Source organism: Aspergillus brunneoviolaceus (assembly GCF_003184695.1).
Source record: "Aspergillus brunneoviolaceus CBS 621.78 unplaced genomic scaffold BO95scaffold_25, whole genome shotgun sequence".
Classification (NCBI taxonomy): domain Eukaryota; kingdom Fungi; phylum Ascomycota; class Eurotiomycetes; order Eurotiales; family Aspergillaceae; genus Aspergillus; species Aspergillus brunneoviolaceus.
In genome coordinates this window covers 420716-438630 of record NW_020290755.1, presented here as the reverse complement: position 1 = coordinate 438630, position 17915 = coordinate 420716, and the positions used below count along the sequence as shown (strand labels likewise).

General features: G+C 52.1%; 6 protein-coding genes across 6 annotated transcripts; 4 read left to right on the top strand and 2 right to left on the bottom strand.

Annotated features, from left to right (window-relative positions):
• The first annotated feature begins 13 nt into the window (after positions 1–13).
• BO95DRAFT_387109 (uncharacterized protein) lies at positions 14–4740 on the top strand. Its single transcript, XM_025583511.1, has 5 exons — positions 14–274; positions 331–484; positions 537–1522; positions 1774–2001; positions 2131–4740. The coding sequence occupies exons 1-5, from the start codon at positions 186–188 to the stop codon at positions 4688–4690; spliced, it is 4017 nt and encodes a 1338-aa protein (XP_025443440.1). The 5' UTR covers positions 14–185; the 3' UTR covers positions 4691–4740.
• A 26-nt stretch (positions 4741–4766) lies between these two features.
• Positions 4767–8094, bottom strand: BO95DRAFT_481410 (uncharacterized protein; the record flags this gene model as incomplete). The annotated part of the gene is made up of 5 exons (XM_025590204.1): positions 4767–5136; positions 5274–5687; positions 5777–5827; positions 6265–7573; positions 7645–8094. The coding sequence occupies 5 exons, from the start codon at positions 8092–8094 to the stop codon at positions 4859–4861; spliced, it is 2502 nt and encodes an 833-aa protein (XP_025443439.1). The 3' UTR covers positions 4767–4858.
• A 576-nt stretch (positions 8095–8670) lies between these two features.
• Positions 8671–9932, top strand: BO95DRAFT_99377 (uncharacterized protein). The gene is made up of 2 exons (XM_025592363.1): positions 8671–8932; positions 9016–9932. Exons 1-2 carry the CDS (start codon positions 8768–8770, stop codon positions 9784–9786), a joined length of 936 nt encoding a protein of 311 aa, XP_025443438.1. The 5' UTR covers positions 8671–8767; the 3' UTR covers positions 9787–9932.
• Positions 9933–10520: 588 nt separating this feature from the next.
• Positions 10521–12537, bottom strand: BO95DRAFT_441858 (mannose-1-phosphate guanylyltransferase). Its single transcript, XM_025586284.1, has 4 exons — positions 12279–12537; positions 12156–12212; positions 10862–12031; positions 10521–10787 (listed from the first exon to the last, which is right to left on the bottom strand). The coding sequence occupies exons 1-4, from the start codon at positions 12336–12338 to the stop codon at positions 10761–10763; spliced, it is 1314 nt and encodes a 437-aa protein (XP_025443437.1). The 5' UTR covers positions 12339–12537; the 3' UTR covers positions 10521–10760.
• A 932-nt stretch (positions 12538–13469) lies between these two features.
• Positions 13470–14119, top strand: BO95DRAFT_430950 (uncharacterized protein; the record flags this gene model as incomplete). Its single annotated transcript, XM_025584986.1, has 3 exons — positions 13470–13754; positions 13867–13997; positions 14059–14119. The coding sequence occupies 3 exons, from the start codon at positions 13470–13472 to the stop codon at positions 14117–14119; spliced, it is 477 nt and encodes a 158-aa protein (XP_025443436.1).
• A 744-nt stretch (positions 14120–14863) lies between these two features.
• On the top strand, positions 14864–17702 carry BO95DRAFT_513624 (putative dynamin GTPase; the record flags this gene model as incomplete). The annotated part of the gene is made up of 4 exons (XM_025591614.1): positions 14864–14882; positions 14939–17043; positions 17100–17241; positions 17295–17702. 4 exons carry the CDS (start codon positions 14864–14866, stop codon positions 17510–17512), a joined length of 2484 nt encoding a protein of 827 aa, XP_025443435.1. The 3' UTR covers positions 17513–17702.
• Between the last annotated feature and the right edge of the window lie 213 nt (positions 17703–17915).

Sequence of the window (17915 nt, the reverse complement as noted above, 5' to 3'; positions counted from 1 at the left end):
CACTGCAGCCTTCCCATTATCTTATGAGGCGAAATACGACGGGGTGTCTGAATTCATGATCGAAATCTTTACTCATGTCAGCTCAATGATATATTACTCCAAGCTAGCAGTACCTATGCTGTACATAGTTGGAATCTGATTGCGACTCAAAATCGACCCCCCAAGCTGGTTCGACTCGGAGCAAGATGGGATTGCTACGGACCATAGCGCTGGCCATCCTTGGAATTTCAGGCTTTGTATTTGTCGCCCTGTTTGGAAGACTACCTGCATTTCGGTAAGCTATGTATTGGTCCTCGAATGCAGTGAACTGCGACTGATGCATGCTTGTAGCAAAACTCCAATTGGGTTCCTTCACAGAGTTCTTTGGATACACATCCCTAAAGGATTCGCAAAAGTCGATGAAATACTGTTCAGCGGCCGGCTTTTCTCTTGCTGCAGCCAGGCTGGCAACTATGTTCTCAATGAGAATCATCCGCTTGTTCTGGTTCGTCTCATGAATCAGAAGTCAAGCTCGCCTCCCTGCTGACTGAACTTAGATATTCTTTGCCTCACTTCTGGTAGCAGGCCAGTGCATGTTCATTCCAGCCGCTTGGGCCAGAATCTCTCCGGCCCACCATGTATGGATACCGCTCGTTGTAGTCCTCCCTTACTACTTCTTATATGCGAGCATAACCACTAAGTCTTTCATTACCCCCAAAAATCACGCTGAGGAGTTGGAACGCTATCCGTACGATAGGGTCATCTTCCATCCTGGACACCGCTGCAGCACATGCCGGTTCCTCAAGCCGGCGAGAAGCAAGCACTGCAGCACTTGCAAAGCATGTGTTTCCCGACACGACCATCATTGTGTATGGTTGATGAACTGCGTTGGGTTGCACAACTATCACTACTTCCTGTCGCTGATAGTATCGTTATGCGTCATGCTGACTTATGGCTCGTGCCTCGGATACACTCTGCTGTACCAGACCTACGACAAACTGGTTCCTGCTGACAATCCTTTGCGACACACGCGACAGAGCTGGACGACCTTCTTCAACATCTGGGCCGTGGTGATCGCTGCCGATGTTCGCATTGGCGCGACAGCCTTGTTGATGACGATGACAGCCCCTTTGGCGGGGGCCTTTCTCGTATACCATTCCTATCTGATTTGGGCCGGTATGACCACCAATGAAAGCTCCAAGTGGTCTGATTGGAAGGAGGACGTTGCCGACGGCTATGTATATAGATCGACCAAGGACGTGATATATGGCAATTCGCCCTTGCTCGCAGAGTACCAGGGGTCACCCACAGACTGGCCCATGAGCAGCGAGCAGGTCCTTGCACTCACGGATGGGGAGGCTCCAAAGGAAGGACACCTGTTATCTCCAGATTCGAACGAAATATCGCAGCCCAGCAACCGAGATGCTCCTATCGACCCGCGGTGGAGTTTGGTACATAGTATGCGGGAGGTTGAGAATATCTATGACCTGGGGTTCTGGAACAACTTGCGCCATGTTTTCGGGCTCTCCATTCGAGCCAAGATGTCATGAAAAGGTATGGGCTCTGTATATACTACATTATTTAGTAGTGATGTGAATCCATGATTGTACATGAATCGTCCCGAATAGGCAGTCAGTCGGCGGCGCCGCGGCGGGATGGTTCCGGAGCCGGAAAAATTCCCCCTCAGCGGGTGTTATTCTACGAGTAATTATTCCAAAGTTCTTTCCTTCTCCGCCCGCACTTAGTTGTACTTCTTCTTCTTCTTCCCCGCAACAATCAATTCGCAAAGTCCAGCTGCTCAGAACCAAACGGTATCCTTAACTTCGCGCCCAAGATGGCTGACCGGGCAGCAGCGGAGATGAAGCCCAAGTGCACTCCTGCAGAGCTTATGCTAAAGGTTATTCTGACGGGGACCTTGAGCCACTATGAGACCCGGGGTATGATTGATGACAAACGTCTTGAACACATGCTCTCTGCGGGCAAGCAGATTCTTTACAAGACACACCAAGAAAGCGATGTCAGGTGTGTTGCTGAAGCATTTCCCCTACTATTCCTTCAAGCCCATTTCGTGTTCTGCAGCTCCACGCTTGCACTGTTCCCCGCACAAAGACCGTGTTGTTGACCGGCGACTGATTGAGCTCCCCTCGATAGACATAATCTCGGCCTGTCACCGGACATCTGGCAAGGATTCACAGATGTTTTGACCAAGGCGATCCCCGTTCTCGAGTCCCAGTCGTTCGCCTGGAAAAGCCCTCCGACCGCCAACTACGACCACTCTTCCTCCAACCTCATAGCCTACAACTACTTCTCACTTGTCAAGGATATCGAGCGCCTGAATGACTTGTGTACCATCGCCCGCAATCTCCTTGCCACCACGAAGAAGGCCCAAAATATGGCGGCGGAGAAAGGCTTTGATCAGAGGATTCTAGCCCTGGTGGACACCTGTGTCAGAGTCACCGCGCGGGGATTTGATGGCGAAACGAATGCACGGAACGAGGAGCGCTGGCAGAAAGTCGTCAACCTCTACAAGCGCCTCCTGATTACGTGTCTGCAGTTCATGCACAATTTCATCATGCACAACGAGCAGCGGAAGATGGTTTTGTGGCTGGACCTCTTCGGATACCATTCCACGGGAGATTCGAACATCATTCAGCCCCGGGAGCCGCTTGATCCGGCCTTTGCTCAGCCTGAAGGAATGGCGCCGATTGTCAAAACCGGGGAGCGGATAGTCAACCCCCCAATCCGGGCTCTCTACGATCAGACTGCGGAGGACTTGCTTCTGGAGACGATTTCCAATTTCCCCCGGGAACCCGCGACGATCAAAGAGGAGGCGGCCATGCTGCTTCTAGCAAACATCAAGGACCACATGGAGAAGCTGCTAGGGCGCGATCTGACCGCCATACAGGAGATGGGCAAAGATCCGGAGCAGGTCAAGGAGATTCGCGCAGCTTTGACTGCTATTCTCGGAGCCAAGGTAGATGGGTGGTCTGATCTCCAGGATAGAGCCAAGGACCTTCCGCCAGCCCTGCCAGAAGATGAGCCTCCTCGCAAGAAGGCGATTGTGACGATAGATCGGAGCCTAACAGCTGGTTTCCCACGCGTTTGTTGGACCGATCTCCCCGACCTTAGCGAATACGGGGCGCTTTCGGCTGGTGATGCAGTTGTCATGGAGGAAGATATGAGTATGCCCCGGTCTGCTCAGTCTGCGGCCGAAACTCTACAGGAAGCGAAGGACGAGTTGATGGCGCGACTGCAAGAGAGCTCCCAGATCGGTGGTGATGGAGATCAGGACTACGATACTGGGGATGCGGGCACAGTTGGTGATGACGACTCGCGCAGCCTGGAGGCTGTTGCAGACGGAAGCATGGAGGAGGAGGAGGAAGAGGAGGAAGAGGAGGATGACGATGAAGATGACGACGATTACCGCGGCCGTCCAGGAGACCAACAACGCGGCCTGTTGACGGATATACCGCTTGTGCTTGGACCCGCAGAGATCGAAGCGCTTCCGATGATCATCCAAGCCGGTATTGTTGACAGTTTCGGCTTGAAGGGCGGAGAAAGGACGGGGTCGCGGAATATGCAGGCTCTGCGATGCCATATCCTACTCACGCAGGAGACTGGTCGCAACCTGTTGAGAGAGTTGTTGATTTTCATTGCTGCCTGGGATCTTCCTGATGACGAGCTCTACTTCAAGATGATGGTTCAGATCATGGATGCGGTTCTCAAGAACGGTCTTATGTCGCACGCATACTCTGATTTCGGCCAGCCCAAGGACATCATTTCTCCTGCGCAGGCAGTCGTGGTCAAGATTCTTACACACATTTTCCGAGCTAAGTATTCTCCAGCATCAGTCACCGGTACTTCTCAACATACCGCAACCAAGAGCCCGGCCCCTTTGTCCCGAGTCGACATCCTTACCGTTCGATACATTTTCACCATTTTCCGGGGCAACATCATTCCCGAGACTTGCGCTTTGATCTACTTGCAGGGACAGATTCGCGCCGGAAGGGCTTTGCCGGAGGACTTCCCTCTGAACTTATGGGATATGGAGCGGGTCTACGAAGGTGTCTATCAGTTCTTGGAGTTCTTCGCTGTGCTGACCGAGAACAACGACTGGAAAAACCTGCTTGTCAAGTGGGAGATCGTCTATGACTTGGTGACGTTGATCAAGGAGCTTGAGGCCAGCATCCCCAAAGGCCAGCTGAGTTCTCTTACTCTGGGAGGACGCAACAGCCCTTCCCGGGACCACCAATCTAGCTCGGGTTCCGGGCCGGTAGCAGTCGAGAGACCATATGACCCCGGTGACCCCGACCCCGTTGATGCTGGGCCGGGATCGAGAGCAGAGTCGCCGCCCATCACGGAGGACCCGTCGGAGTTTGAGTGGCGCAATCTGAAGAAGCTGGTGGTGCTTGTTCTCTCGTCTTTGGTGTGGAAGTGTCCCGAGGTCCAGGACCAAATCCGGCGCTATGGCGGTGTGGAAACCATCCTGTCCTGCACCAACTTTGATGCTCACAACCCCTACATCAAGGAGCATGCCGTGATGTGTCTGAAGTTCTTGTTGGAAGGTAACCGCGAGAATCAGAAGATGGTCGAGGAGTTGGAAGCGCGCGAGGTGGTCAAGGATGACAACGGGGTCCTGGAGAGGAGTGGCCTGGAGGCTATCATCGACAAAGCGGGCAAGTTGGCTCTTCGACCCAAAGAGGAGCTTTGATCTAGGATTATAGCTTAGCTACGCTATTCTTCCTGACATGATAGACTTAGAAACAAAAATAGTAGTTCATGAATGAAACGTCTCTATGCAAATTCAACATCAAGCTTTGCGGTTCAAAGGCATAGTTCCGCAACATCATGCCCTATTATTCAGCACGTATCTGTAAACCTAACCATACATGCCATCCCACTCCTCCTCCTCATCATCCACCGCCGGCTTCCGCCTGGCCTCCGCCTTGTCCCTCTCCTGCTTGGCGAAATCCGTGCGATCGAGCGGACACGTTCCCCGCAACCTCAACCACGGCCGCACGCACTCCAAATCAAACAGATGCGTCGGATGACACGGCAACCGCACGACAAGGGGGTACTGATCCTCCAAGAAGGGGTTATTGCAAATCGGACAGACCTGCGACGAGTTCAAGGATGTCTTGGGCACGCGATCGAGCACTACACGAGAAACCATACATTATTAGCCAAAACAAAACCCATTTCTGCTTGTATTCCGCAAACACGAAATACCCCGCCCCCCTAACCACCCTTTTCACCCCACCCCGCCGCAAGAGAATGAAAACCAGAATACATACCATCGCAAAACTCCTCACTCACCCCCTCCACCTCCTTGGGCGGCCGCTCCGCCGACTGCAACAACGACGCAATCATCTCCGTCAGCAGCTCGCTGCCCCCGCTGACGTCGGCATCCGTATCCTCCGGCCCGAAGCTGGGGATCCCACCTGCCGCCGCCGCGGCGATGGCTCCGCCCCCGCCCCCGTCGCGGCGCATCACGTTCAAGGCTTCGGCGAGCGTGTAGAAGGCTGCGCTGATGTCGCGCGGGACGGGCACGGCGTGCGGCCGGTGGGCGCTATGCGATTCATCCGGGGTGATTTCGGAGAGGGTCGCGAAGAAGCTGGAGAGGTCGGGGCGGCGCGGGTGCGTTGTGGTTGTGGTTGTTGTTGTTCCTGTGGTGGTGGTTGAGGAAGGGTCGGTGGTGTTGTGTTCCACTTTTTGGGAGGGTTAGTTTGACTTGAACTTGGGGGGTTGATTGGGTTTGGGTTTGAGGGGGATAGGGGGGGGGGTAGGAGGATGGTACCTTCGTAGGTGGACATGGTGGGAGCTGTGGGAGCTCGGGGAGCTCGAGGGGCTGTGGTGAGGGGTTTATGTTGCGGTGCGATGGGTTTGGGATGGATGAATGGTTGGTTGGAGTGGGGAATATAGATTGGAAGGATTTTCGTGGGGGAGAATGGTGGTAGAGACTGCGGTGACGTTGGCGTCTGAACGCTTCTGCGGCAGGTTGTTGAGGTTGAGAGAAAAGAGCTCGATAAGGTACGCTACTTAAATGGCGGCGGCGGAGATGAGATGCGGAGGCAGCAGCCGATATCGCGTTGCCGCTCGGCGGCGGAGATTCTGATCGGGCGGAATCTCGGTCTTTACTGGCTACTAGGTGCTTTACAAACTATGAACTGCTAAGATTTCCGATTAGAGCATGAGAAGGGTAAATAGATGCAATCCTTAACTATATAAGTAAACTAATAGTATGATCGCGTTAGTAGTTAAAGTCCTCATATACTACGTTCTTACCAGTGAGCCAATTCAAAACAGAGCTTTTCAAAGCCGGACTGCCGCAGAAATACCATGTCTCGGCCAATGACAGATCCAAATCATCTGTGTCTATCCTGCGTCGAGAAATCTGTGCTCCAGAGGAGACGACAACCTCATACTGCCGCTTGATGAGCTCGTCCTCCGGGTCAGACCCGGTGAGAAACAAAGACGTCGATCTGGGCAGCGCCGGAAACCGCTTGAACGTATCCCACACCAAACCCACGTCGCTGATTGATATAGACCACAATAGTTGTAGCCGACTAAGATCCAGACTGGGAAGCTGGGCAAGCACAGGCGTTATCCCAATGCCACCTACTATAAAAGGCAGGATCTCATTTCCCGATGAGTTTATCTGGAATTCTCCCCCGACCCCTTTGAGAGGGACCTCAAGGCCGGCTCGTTCATTGACTCCCCAAAGATAGCGAGTCACATTACCGTGCTTCCTGGCTGTTATTTCAAACTCTGATGTAGAGATTCCCTCGCCTGGATAAGATGAGATAGTGAACGTCCTGACATAATCGTCATTGAGGCTGGTCGGGTCATCGTCTCGCATGTGGCTGTAGCCAAGATTCAGCTCATCCCAGAACGAGAATGTCGCGTACTGCCCTGGAATCCACTTTCCAAGTTTGACTGGATCGGAGATGCGGAATCGGAAACGAGCAATGGCTGGAGTAAGAATCTCTTTCCGGATAAGAGTTGCTGTGATAGAGCTATCTTCCTTGGGATCGGCCGCACTGACCTTTTCTGTGGCCAGATATCGCACCGGAGGATTGTATGGAGACGGCTCCCCGGCGATACCGCGGAAGGAGAGGGACTTTTCCACATATCGCGCAGCTGTGACGGTGACCACGACTGCCAGATTTGACCGCGGAAGCACCTGTGCTGCATCTTGGCCTACCAGAATCCGCGCTTCCCCGGTCACGTATAACGCATTTCCCGTGTCAAAGTCCGGGAAGACGTATCCTGATCGAGGATTGGTCTGGAGATTACCTAGAGTCTGGTATAGTCGATTACCTGAGTATTCTGGATAAGCAAATACAGCCCCACGTGGCCCATTAGACACCAGTCGCACAAATCCAGGAGGACCTCCACGGATGTTTGTGTCCATGTCAATTGTACCATGAGCCGAAGAGACAAACAGGCAGTCAGCACGATTGAGAAGGTCTACAGCCGCCGGGGTCAGTTGAGGTGAGCTTGACACCAGCTTCGGATTTGGAAGGGCAGGAACGATCTGCTTCTTATTCATATACTTTGGACAGTTTCCTGATTCGTCAGCTGTGCCGCATGCCTGATGTTATGGAATAATCTCTACCCACCGAGACTTGCATCAATGTGTAACGTCAGGCGGGCGAATCCCACCTGGTCTGAACCTGACACTGCGCTGGGACTTTCCAACGACCCCGCAATCGACCTGCCGTGAAGCTTCACTCTCTTCCGATTTTCCAGATCGAAGACTAATCCAGACATCAGTTTTCCGCCGCGCGTGGAATCCGCCAAGTCACCTTCCGGTGGTCCCAGCAGTATTTCAGCGACGGGATCATGTCTCCTGTCGACAGGTGTGGTCAGGTCGACCGTGGTTTGCGAAGTAGGACTAGCGAATCCTTTCTCGCCGCCCCAGATGCTTGTCCAGGGGCGTCCTTCGGAATCAATAGTCCCAATAGCCAAAAGTGGAGCGCGTGGCAGTAGATAGCCAGCATTATAGGTGAGGCTTGGAACTGTGGGGTTATCTCGTGGGGGAACGTGAAGCAAATTATGCATTTTCTGCTCACCCTCATGCCAGGGCATGGAACCTGGAAGTATGGAGGTCATGATGGTTTAGTAGCTTCGCGACTGATGTCGGACAGCCAACGTATAGCTAGGAGAAAAGTGGGCATCGGTTCTGGTTGTGAGGGCACTGCTGGTTTTATGGGGAGTATTATAGGTATGTGCGAAGGTTTAGGGAATTAATCAGCAACGATGGTGTCAGTCAGTAAGTATGGTAAGGTGTAACTAGTAACCATGCCGCGACAATACGAGAGAGAGAAAGAGAGCATCTAGAACTGGATGAAGTAAGCGAGACACGTGCCATGCCTAACTACTCCTACTCCTCCTACTCCACAGGCCAAACGCGGCTGGGTTCGTCATCTCCTCCTCTTCCCGCTGCTTTCTTTAGCAACAGCCGTGGTTGTGGAGCCTGCCCAGGCAGTGTAAAAGTGATCGGCCCAGCGAGGCGTTGCATTGTTGTGTTTCTTGCTCTCGCACTCGCACTTCCTGCCTTCCTGTTTCTTTTTGTTTTCCCACTTTGTTGAATTGTGATGACCTGAATTCAATTCTCTCCTCTTGCAGGTTCAAGAGCATTTGTCTCTCTACCATCCCCTCTGTCATTCTCCCACAGTATCGTTGTCTGATCATCTGTTTACTGCTTATCGATCGGAATTCAACACTTACTGATAAACCACTCCCCACCGCGATTGGAAACATCCTCCGATAACCACCGCCCACTATGCGCACCACCGCATCTGTCAAACCATCCCACTACCCAGCGATACCCTTCCACATTATCCGCGCAACGGGTCTCATTTCGACCTTTATCGTAGGCATCATTCTTGCTGTCTTCATCACCAACCTACACAGCCATGGCTACAAGCTTCCGTGGGCCTTCCTGGTCGTAAGTCCCTGCTTCTCCTTCCCCGGATTCACGCCCGATTCCAGCCAGACACACAGACACACAGACACCGAATTAACTCGAAGATAAAACAGCTCCTAATCGCCACCGTCCTGACCCTTCTCAACTACATTCTCACGACGCTGACCCACTGCTTCTATGGCCTCTCCCCACGCCTCTCCCTAACCACCAATTCCATCCTCCTAGTTCTCTGGCTCATCTCTCTTGGCCTCCTGAGCTACAGTCTCGCGCACACCATCCTGACCAGCTGCACGACCACTTACTGGGGCACCTCAACCGGCATCAACGTGTGCCGCATCTACAAGGCGCTCTTCGCGTTCACCATCCTCGCGACCGCCGCCCACATCGCCGCCGTCGTCCTCGATGTGATCGTCCGCCGACGCCAGACCCGCCTGGGCGAATACGACCCCATGGCCAGCAACGCCGCCCTCAACGACTACAAGATGCACAACCGCGGGAGCAGCGTCATGTCCGGCGGCGTGGGCCCCTACCACCCGGACGACCTGTACGCCCAGCCGCATCCCGCGCAACAGGGGCCCTACGGGTACCCCGCCGGCCAGGAATCCTATCACGATGCACCACCGCCCGACATGTCGGGCCAGTATATGTCCCCGCCGCCGTCGTATGGCGGGCTGGGAAACCACGCCGGCGCCGCAGCAGAGCACGACCACGCTCGCGAAGTGGAACAGTACGGCGACGCTGCGGCGGCGGGAGATCTCGGGGCGCAACACCCCATGCCGCGGGTGCGGTTCAGCGCGTATGGAGCTTCAGCGTCCACCATGGGCTACACCCGTCCCGCGGAGCAGACGGGGTATGATGCCGGGGCGTATCGCTAGATGGCGATTGAAATTCGTTTCCTTTGCCTTCTGTGGCCTGACGAGCTTGTGTTCTTGGAAGTAGGCGCTCGCTAGAATTCGAAGCAGCCTCAGAATGCGAAGCGCTTCTGTAAGAGCTCTTACACTGTTATATTACGGATTTGACGCGTTACGATCTCGCATTGTACATGATCTATCATTCTTTGAATTGAACATTCCAAACCACTCAAATGGCCCGAGATAAGTCGTCGTGATTCACGGCGCCTGTTCAGCATACATTGGTGCACGTGTCCATCTCATCGAGTACGCCGTAATGTCGCATCGGCGGTCGGTGAAGAGGCCGGTGGTCTTCGAGACCACCTCCCTACCACACTTGACCCAAATCAAATCAGCCATCAACCGGGCAGTAATGGAACATCTTCACTTACTGCGTTTCAGCCGGGATCGGACTCTGAGGCGACGAATCCTTCCAACCAGGTGCTATATGTCACGATGCATAATCTCGCCTCGGTCTGGTACATATTCCTATCCAGGCAGGTTCTACCTAGACTCTGGAGGATGATTTGTATTGCAGGATATGGATAGGAAGTTTTTGTTGTGCAGACCGGCGTTTCTAGGAACATTTTCCGGTGTTGATTTCAGCACATGTACTCACCACAGAAGACATCTATCTACATGTTGCCTTTTCTATTACTATCTAAACACGGACCCGCGATTTGGAACGATATTAAGTTATTAATTTGTAATTTTTTTGTGGCGGGCATACAATCCATACCCATGCCCCGTTCATTCTAAGCACGAACACTAGCTCTAAAGAATTTGCTGAAGCGAGATAAGAAGTCCGCAATCGAAGGCCAGGAAAGAAAAATCAATCGATCATTAAAGTGTAACCAAGAAGAGCATGGCAGCGATAGGAGAAGCATTTCATGAAAAGCATCTGAGACAAAATCCGTTCACACGTTACGTTCCAGATTTCCAAGCGCAGGGCCGACTTTCTACATAATAACTTCGTTGGCGACGTCCTGCAGTGCTGAGTTAGCTTGCGCTCCTATTTAGAAGACGAGTGAGAGGGAGAGATGGAGAGGAGGATACGTACGCGCTTCAGTTCCTTGTAAGGCAGACAGACACAGTTCTGGACGCGCACCTCATCGCCCACAGCACACTCCTTGCCCAGGATGGTGATGCTCTGAACCTTGACGCCGTGCTTGATGATGCTGGTCGAGTGGCTGGCCATCGGGACTGGCGTACCCTCCACACGGGCCCAGGCGCCAACGCGACCGCTCCAGCCGATGATCGAGTGCAGCACGCAAGCGTCGTGCTTAATCTCGGCATCTTCCAGCACAATCGAATCCTTGATACGAGCACCAGCGCCCACGACGACACGGGGTCCGATGGAGACGTTGGGGCCGAGCTTGGCGGTGGGGTCGACGGTGGCAGAGGGGTGGATGTAAACGGGGGGCACAATGGAGGCGGAAGGTGGGGTGAGCTCTTCGGACTGAGCCTGGAAGGCCTTTTGGAGGTACAAAGCATTCGCGGGAACCGCGGACCCGGCGGTCTTGATCTGGCGCCAGAAGTCCTTGGTCTCGTGGACGAAGAAGCGGTTGCTGTCGGCCAGATCGGACAGGATGTCCTGTTCGAGACGGAGGACTTCGCTCTTCTCAGCGTCGTCCTCGGCCGCGACGAACGAGGATTCCAGGTTCTCAGACGAAGGGTATGAGAGCAGGCGGGGCCGGGTGGTGCGACGCTTGATGGCGCTGCGGATTGAGGGGAAGATGCATTCGGTGGCGAAGAGGTAGACACCGCAGTTGATGAGGTTGGAGATGTGCGACTCGGGTTTCTCGACGTAGTGCAGCACGCGCTTGGTGTGCGCATCGGACACGATGCAACCGAAGTTGGTGGCAGCATCGTTGTTGACCCGGGTTCCGAGAATGACGGCCTCCGCATCCTTCTCCTCGAACAGCTTGAGCATCTCTCCGAGCGGGAATGAGCAGCAGACATCGGCGTTCAGGACGAAGAAGCGCTCGGGCTTTCCCTTGAGAATGGCATCGCGGAAGTGGTAGAGACCACCGGCGGTACCCAGAGCCGTGTATTCGCGCAGGTATTGAATCTTAAACTGAGGGAACTCCTTGGCGGAGTCCTTGATAAAATCACGGAAGACCGTTTCGTCATAATAACCGACGAGGATAACTTCGCGAATATCGGGGATCTTCGCAAGGGCTTTCAAGCAGTGATGAATAATAGGGTGTCCGGCGACTTCGAATAAGGGCTGTATGGTAGATCAAATGGTAAGCAACCGTGCGTAGGCGCCGGGGAGGGGGGTGCAATCCGCAAGCGGGAGGGAGGGGTTGGAGGGGAATAGTTTCAAGGACGAAGGAGGGGCAGCAACCGACCTTAGGCACATCGAGAGACAGAGGCCTGAACCGAGTTCCTCTGGACGGACCACCGACCTAAAATCGAGTAGCGAGGTCATTAGTGAGCTGTGTGAAAGGAGACAAATTTCCAATGCCGCCTACCAAGATCACGGCCTTTGTGGAGGCCACGTTGGAGTGCTCCCGAACAGGTACTTGAAGCATTGAAGCGACGAGGGGAGTTTAACAAACGAAAAAGGAGGCGGAGGAGTAGAAGAGGATGAAGGACGAGGTCTGAGAAGCTGAAGCAGAAAGATTTAAGCAGCCAGCAGCTTTAGGAGAGACTTGAGAGGGGCGATGGAGACTAACTAACTAGTAGTTAGACAGTGAACTAGACTAGTCGACGAGGAGGAGGACGACAAAGAAGGCCCACCGCCCGCCGGGCAGCTAGACTACCTACGTAGTAGATACGACCTTCAGCTGGAGGCTGCCAGCCTGGTCGGGCCACTGGTACCTTACCTTACCGTCTTAGCGCTGCGGAGGAAGAGGATCCATGGTTTGGAAAGGGGGAACTTCACCGCTTTCGGTCGACCCTGCCCCAGGTGGGCCTATTCTACCTACAGTATAGAGCACTGCACTGCCCTTCAAGTATACTACTAGTATATTAAAACAGTGACTATGGCATGTTCTGAATATGCTCTCTCTGTAGTACTAATAAGCCTAATAAGCCTAATCTTGGGATTTCAAGGTAGATACTGTTGCAGAGACTTCGGGGATTCATCAGCATACGTGCTTCCAAATGCTGATAGCCTGGCATTGGATGGAATTCCTAAACTACAACACAAAAAGGATTATCAAGCGTAACACTGGTCACCTTTTAGAGGTATTGCTAGAAGCAGTCACTGAATGTATTCAATATATCACTGTCTCATTGCCCTTACAGGGCTTAATCACGATGATAAGACCCTATTCACACGATCCAAAAGCATTCCCTGGCACACAAGATATTCATCACCTTGGTAATGAGCCCCTGGTCAAGACTGCTGTATAAGTAGTGGCTCCTCCCCCCTCCTCCTACCTTCCTTCTTCCTTCCCGTCTCCATCTCCCACCACCCACCATCTCTCTCTCACACCATCCACCATGTCTCTGCCTTACAGTATCCACCATCATGCGAGGTTTTCTCTGAAAAGGATTTCCTCTCCAAACATATAAATTCTCATCCATCCATGCACCTTGAGCATTGCTGAAGCTTGTCTCCTTTCAAAGAACTGCTTTCTAGAAGTAATCATACGATCTATAATCCAATCGTGCTGGAAGTCGGATTTTCAGAATCGCGAGAAGATCTTCACCGAGATATGCTCCAATACTTCGAGCATTATCAGCCTGCGCAACTGGCTATTCTGGTCAAGATCGAAGAAGATCTGAATTCTCGCAACTCACACACAGATCCAGGTTTTCGAGACCGCGCTGCTAGACTTCTCTTGCGCTTCGGCAACGACCTGAGGAAACCAAACAATGCCACATACTTGGAGAATAGCGCCCACGATGCGTCTGTGACGCCCGAGCCGTTTACTGAATATGAAGTTTTAGAACACATCCAAGTTGAAGATTGGATCGGTACCATTTCAGCTGACATTGAGGTTTGGGACTTGATGCACTCTAAGCCACGACTACGCGGCTAGCCGTACTGTAAGTTGTCCTACGTACTTGCAGTAGAAGTGGTGATAACTAATCCTGAATATTGTTCAACAGCGCCTATTTCCCACCCCTGACCAAGATCCCGTGCCTTATATCTATGCTGGTGACATGATCCCATTGGCACTGCAAGATAGCTTCCCAAATCTTGACGTATCTCCAAGACTCGGTAGATACGGATCTACTCTGTGAGTGGATGGCAGGGCTTATTCCGCGTTTTGCTTGTCGGGGTGCCATCAAATTTTTCAGCCCGAAGAGCGAAGACGAGAATATGGACTATAATCCGGATGACGAAGAAGAGGAGGAATAGTGATGAATCCATACCTTAGTTACGTTACCAGAAGTCTATTCTTTAATCTACCAAGCTGCTTCGGCTTCAGCTCCAGCTCTGCGCTTGTACGAACTTTAGAAAGGGCTGATCTCGGCTTAGCATAGAATCAAGATGTCCAATGATGTCATGAGCGAACATGAGAGTACTCGTAGATTTGTCCCAAGATGGTGGATGCTTAGCAGATGTTTTAGAGGATACCTCGTCTGTTCAAGCTGATTATATCTGGATGTAATGGAAACGGCATGTCACTGACAGCTTTTCAGTGAATGGTCGTAGTGCCGCTAGCACTAAAGAGTTTGGTAAGGGTTGCTGCAGGGCTGTAAGTTGATCTATCAACTCCACAGCCACCTGTATCTCTACCACTCTAAGTGAATGTGTCGTTTACGGCCCTCTGTGTGTGTAACAGAATAATATACTACCGGTGTTGCTTTGTCAACTTCCCTTCCACATCCCCTCGGTATAAATCTGCCTACTTTTGGATCTCATTTCCAATCATTTTCTCCTCCCTCTCCTCTTCATCTTCTTCTCTAGATTATCGCCCATACAAATTGTTACTCACCCTGTCGTGGGGGATCTTCTTGTCGAAGTTTACCTCTTTTTCTTCTTCTGTGTGAAGCGCCCATACCTACAGCTTCCTACAGCCTCTCACTCTCCCCTATTTCGGTTGAACTTCGTGCCATCTCCGTGTCAACATCACCTTTGATCCAGCCACCGTCTGTCAAAATGGCGGAGCATTTATCGAGTAAGTGCCAGGTTCTTCTATCAAACTGGGCTTCACTTCTGACTCACATCCCCAAGCCGTGATCCGAGCAAAGTCGGCCGAGATGTCTCGTCCATCGGCATTGAAAAATGACTTGATCAATATCATCACTCACGACATGAAGACTCTGGTGAAGAAGATCCAAGATCTGCGGCACCTCGGTATTGAAGACAGCCAGATTGCTCTCCCCAGAATCTGCGTTATAGGCGATCAGAGTGCGGGCAAGAGCTCTCTTATCGAGGGTATGAGCGAGATCAAAGTCCCACGCGCGGCAGGAACCTGTACTCGGTGCCCGATGGAGATTAATCTCACTGAAAGCGATCCCGACCAACCTTGGACGTGCCGTGTATACCTGTCGAGGAAATACTTTTATGACACGAGTCAAAGAGTTGATAAAGTGTCTAAGAAGTCACATCCTTTCGGCCCTTGGCATGTTCAGGATCAAGAGGACGAGCTGTTCATTACCTTGAGCGATAGAGATGATGTCGAAGAGGCGATCCGATGGGCCCAACTGGCTATCCTGAACCCAGGAAGACCGACAGCTGAGTACATTCCTGGGCAGAATTTTGAAACCGATGAGAATTATTGTCAGGCCAAGTTCTCACCCAATGTAGTGCGACTCGATATTTCCGCTCCTGGCTTCCCAAGTTTGTCATTTTACGATCTACCTGGTGTTATAAGCCAGGCCGAGCACGAAAGGGACAGATATCTGGTTGCTATGGTCGAGAATCTTGTTAAAGAATACATTACTCAAGCGAACTGCATCGTGCTGTTGACCTTGCCGATGACAAATGATGCAACCAACTCGAGTGCTGCTCGCCTCATGAGGGAGGTAAAGGGTGCAAAGGCGAGAACTTTGGGAGTGCTTACAAAGCCCGATCGAATCCAATCCGGGGAGTCATACGTTCAATGGCTGGAGATTTTGGAAGGAGACAAATTCAAGCTTGGACACGGCTACTATGTGATCCGCAACAATCCAGACCCCACGATCCAGCATGCTCAAGCGCGTGGTGAAGAGGATGCGTTCTTTGCTTCAGAGCCGTGGGCAACAGAACTTGTCGCATATCAAGAGAAGTTTGGAACCAGAAAGTTGCAGACAGCACTCTCAAGCCTTCTACTGGACCAAATTCAAGGTTGTCTTCCTAAGGTCATCGAACAGATTGAAGCCAAATCTCAACGTATCGATGCTGAGCTCCAAACCCTGCCGGATCCTCCTTCAGCGAGCAGTCCATTCATTCTGTGTCAGATGCTGAACAATTTCAGGGAGCGCGTGCAGGCGCATATGGACGGCGGCTCGGTTGACTATCCGCTGCTGAAGATGTGGTCTCATCTAGCAATCGACTTCAAAAAGGTGCTGAGAGAGACCCGGCCAAGTATCAAGATATTATCTCAAGCCGAGGAGCGTGAGAAAGCGATGTACAGTCAGAAGGCTGATGACTCAGATAGCGAAGTCACTGAAGTCCACCCCCCTCTCGCAACTTTAGCAAAGCGCAAGGCCTTGAACCACGGCGATACACCGGATGCCAAGAGGAGATTTACACCGGACTTAGACAGTTTTAGGCCATTTGATAAGGTCCGTCGCGATATCAAGAATTTCACCTGGGAAGAAATTCGGGAATGCAACGAAGCTGCCACGCGAGGGTGTCTTCCAGACCAAATCGATCCAAAAGCAATCGAAATACTGAATCAGCGGAGCGTGAAACACTGGAAAACGCCATTGACCATTTTCTTGGATGAAAGCCATAACCTAGTGAAAAGGATACTGCTGGAGCAAGTTGATGAGGTCTTTGTGCAGTATCAGCGGACTAACCTCTATCGCGAAATACGCCGAATTGTGGAGCAATTCTTACAGAAGCTTCACCAGCAGCACATCAACTGGGCAGAAGAAGTATATGAGATGGAACATAACAATCCTTTTACGATGAACGGAATAGCGCTAGAGCAGGCCAAGAACGATGGGTTTGGTGTTCTCGTACGCGCTCGGAACAGCAATCGCTACGCTTTGTACCAAGACCGTATTGGCAGATACCCACAGGGGGATATTCGCCGTGAGAAGGAACTCAGTAGCATGATGGAGAAGCCACAGGAGTTGGAGGCAGCACTTGGTCCGGATCAGTACCTCCCGGAAATGAGAATCATGGCGGTAGGTTGAGATTCATGGGGATCTACGATTACGTGGCTAAATGCCCTCTCCTTCAGTATGCGCGAGGTTACTATGATGTTGCGAGCTCTCGTTTCGTCGACTTGATCTGCCAGAGCACCCATACAAAGCTCTTCTCCAAGTGCCGCGGTCAATTGATCGAAGAAGTTCAACGCGAGCTACATATCAACGATCATGACAGTGAGTGTTGTTTATGGTTTCGAACAGGGCAACTGCTAACGTTCCCTGCCTAGTGTTTGAGAGATGCTGCGATCTCATGGCAGAGGAGCCAGAGCGCCAACATCGCCGACTGGTTCTCCAACGCGAGAAGGAGAAGATTGTCAAGGCGCAGACATGGCTGTCGGCTGCCAAGAAGGACGAGCCCGAAGACGTGTACGACAATATGACGGTCAAGTCCCAACCTCAGGACGATTGGGCACCTTTCGCTTCGAGTATGGATACGTCTGTGTGAGAGTCTATATGCAGACGATTGATCGGGACAATTGATTAGAGCCAGAGACAAGAAACTTGGGGTGGGTTGAAAGGTGAAAGGCGGGGTACGCGATTATAGAAGGAGAGAGCGATAGATCAAAACCCCATCCGCATGCCCTAAGCCCTAAGCCCTGCCTGCCAATGATAAGGATTGATAGCGTTGGGATCGGATTGTACACTATACTAGTTTACAGAACGAAGATCTGAAGTAACCAAAATATTCAAGATTGGGATGCTACTCCGTGTTTCTGTAATTCTCAACTCTTAACATGTGTTCTCGTGCAGAAGGAGCATTTCTTCTTCGCCTGAGGCAGCAATAGCCCGACAAGCCGCCGGGCGTGAAATTATTGAGTCATCCATGATTGAATCGAAGGAGGGGCGGG

What these genes read in the sequence shown, in the direction of transcription:
- BO95DRAFT_387109 (XM_025583511.1), top strand. Translation starts at nt 186, where the DNA reads ATGGGATTGCTACGGACCATAGCGCTGGCCATCCTTGGAATTTCAGGC. An exon ending in CTCTCCATTCGAGCCAAGAT is followed by an intron (nt 1,523 to 1,773) that starts GTCATGAAAAGG and finishes CGCAAAGTCCAG; the next exon opens with CTGCTCAGAACCAAACGGTA. An exon ending in CACCAAGAAAGCGATGTCAG is followed by an intron (nt 2,002 to 2,130) that starts GTGTGTTGCTGA and finishes TCCCCTCGATAG; the next exon opens with ACATAATCTCGGCCTGTCAC.
- BO95DRAFT_441858 (XM_025586284.1), bottom strand. Translation starts at nt 12,338, where the DNA reads ATGCTTCAAGTACCTGTTCGGGAGCACTCCAACGTGGCCTCCACAAAG. An exon ending in CCACAAAGGCCGTGATCTTG is followed by an intron (nt 12,213 to 12,278) that starts GTAGGCGGCATT and finishes ACTCGATTTTAG; the next exon opens with GTCGGTGGTCCGTCCAGAGG. An exon ending in CTTACAAGGAACTGAAGCGC is followed by an intron (nt 10,788 to 10,861) that starts GTACGTATCCTC and finishes TCAGCACTGCAG; the next exon opens with GACGTCGCCAACGAAGTTAT.
- BO95DRAFT_99377 (XM_025592363.1), top strand. Translation starts at nt 8,768, where the DNA reads ATGCGCACCACCGCATCTGTCAAACCATCCCACTACCCAGCGATACCC. An exon ending in TTCCGTGGGCCTTCCTGGTC is followed by an intron (nt 8,933 to 9,015) that starts GTAAGTCCCTGC and finishes ATTAACTCGAAG; the next exon opens with ATAAAACAGCTCCTAATCGC.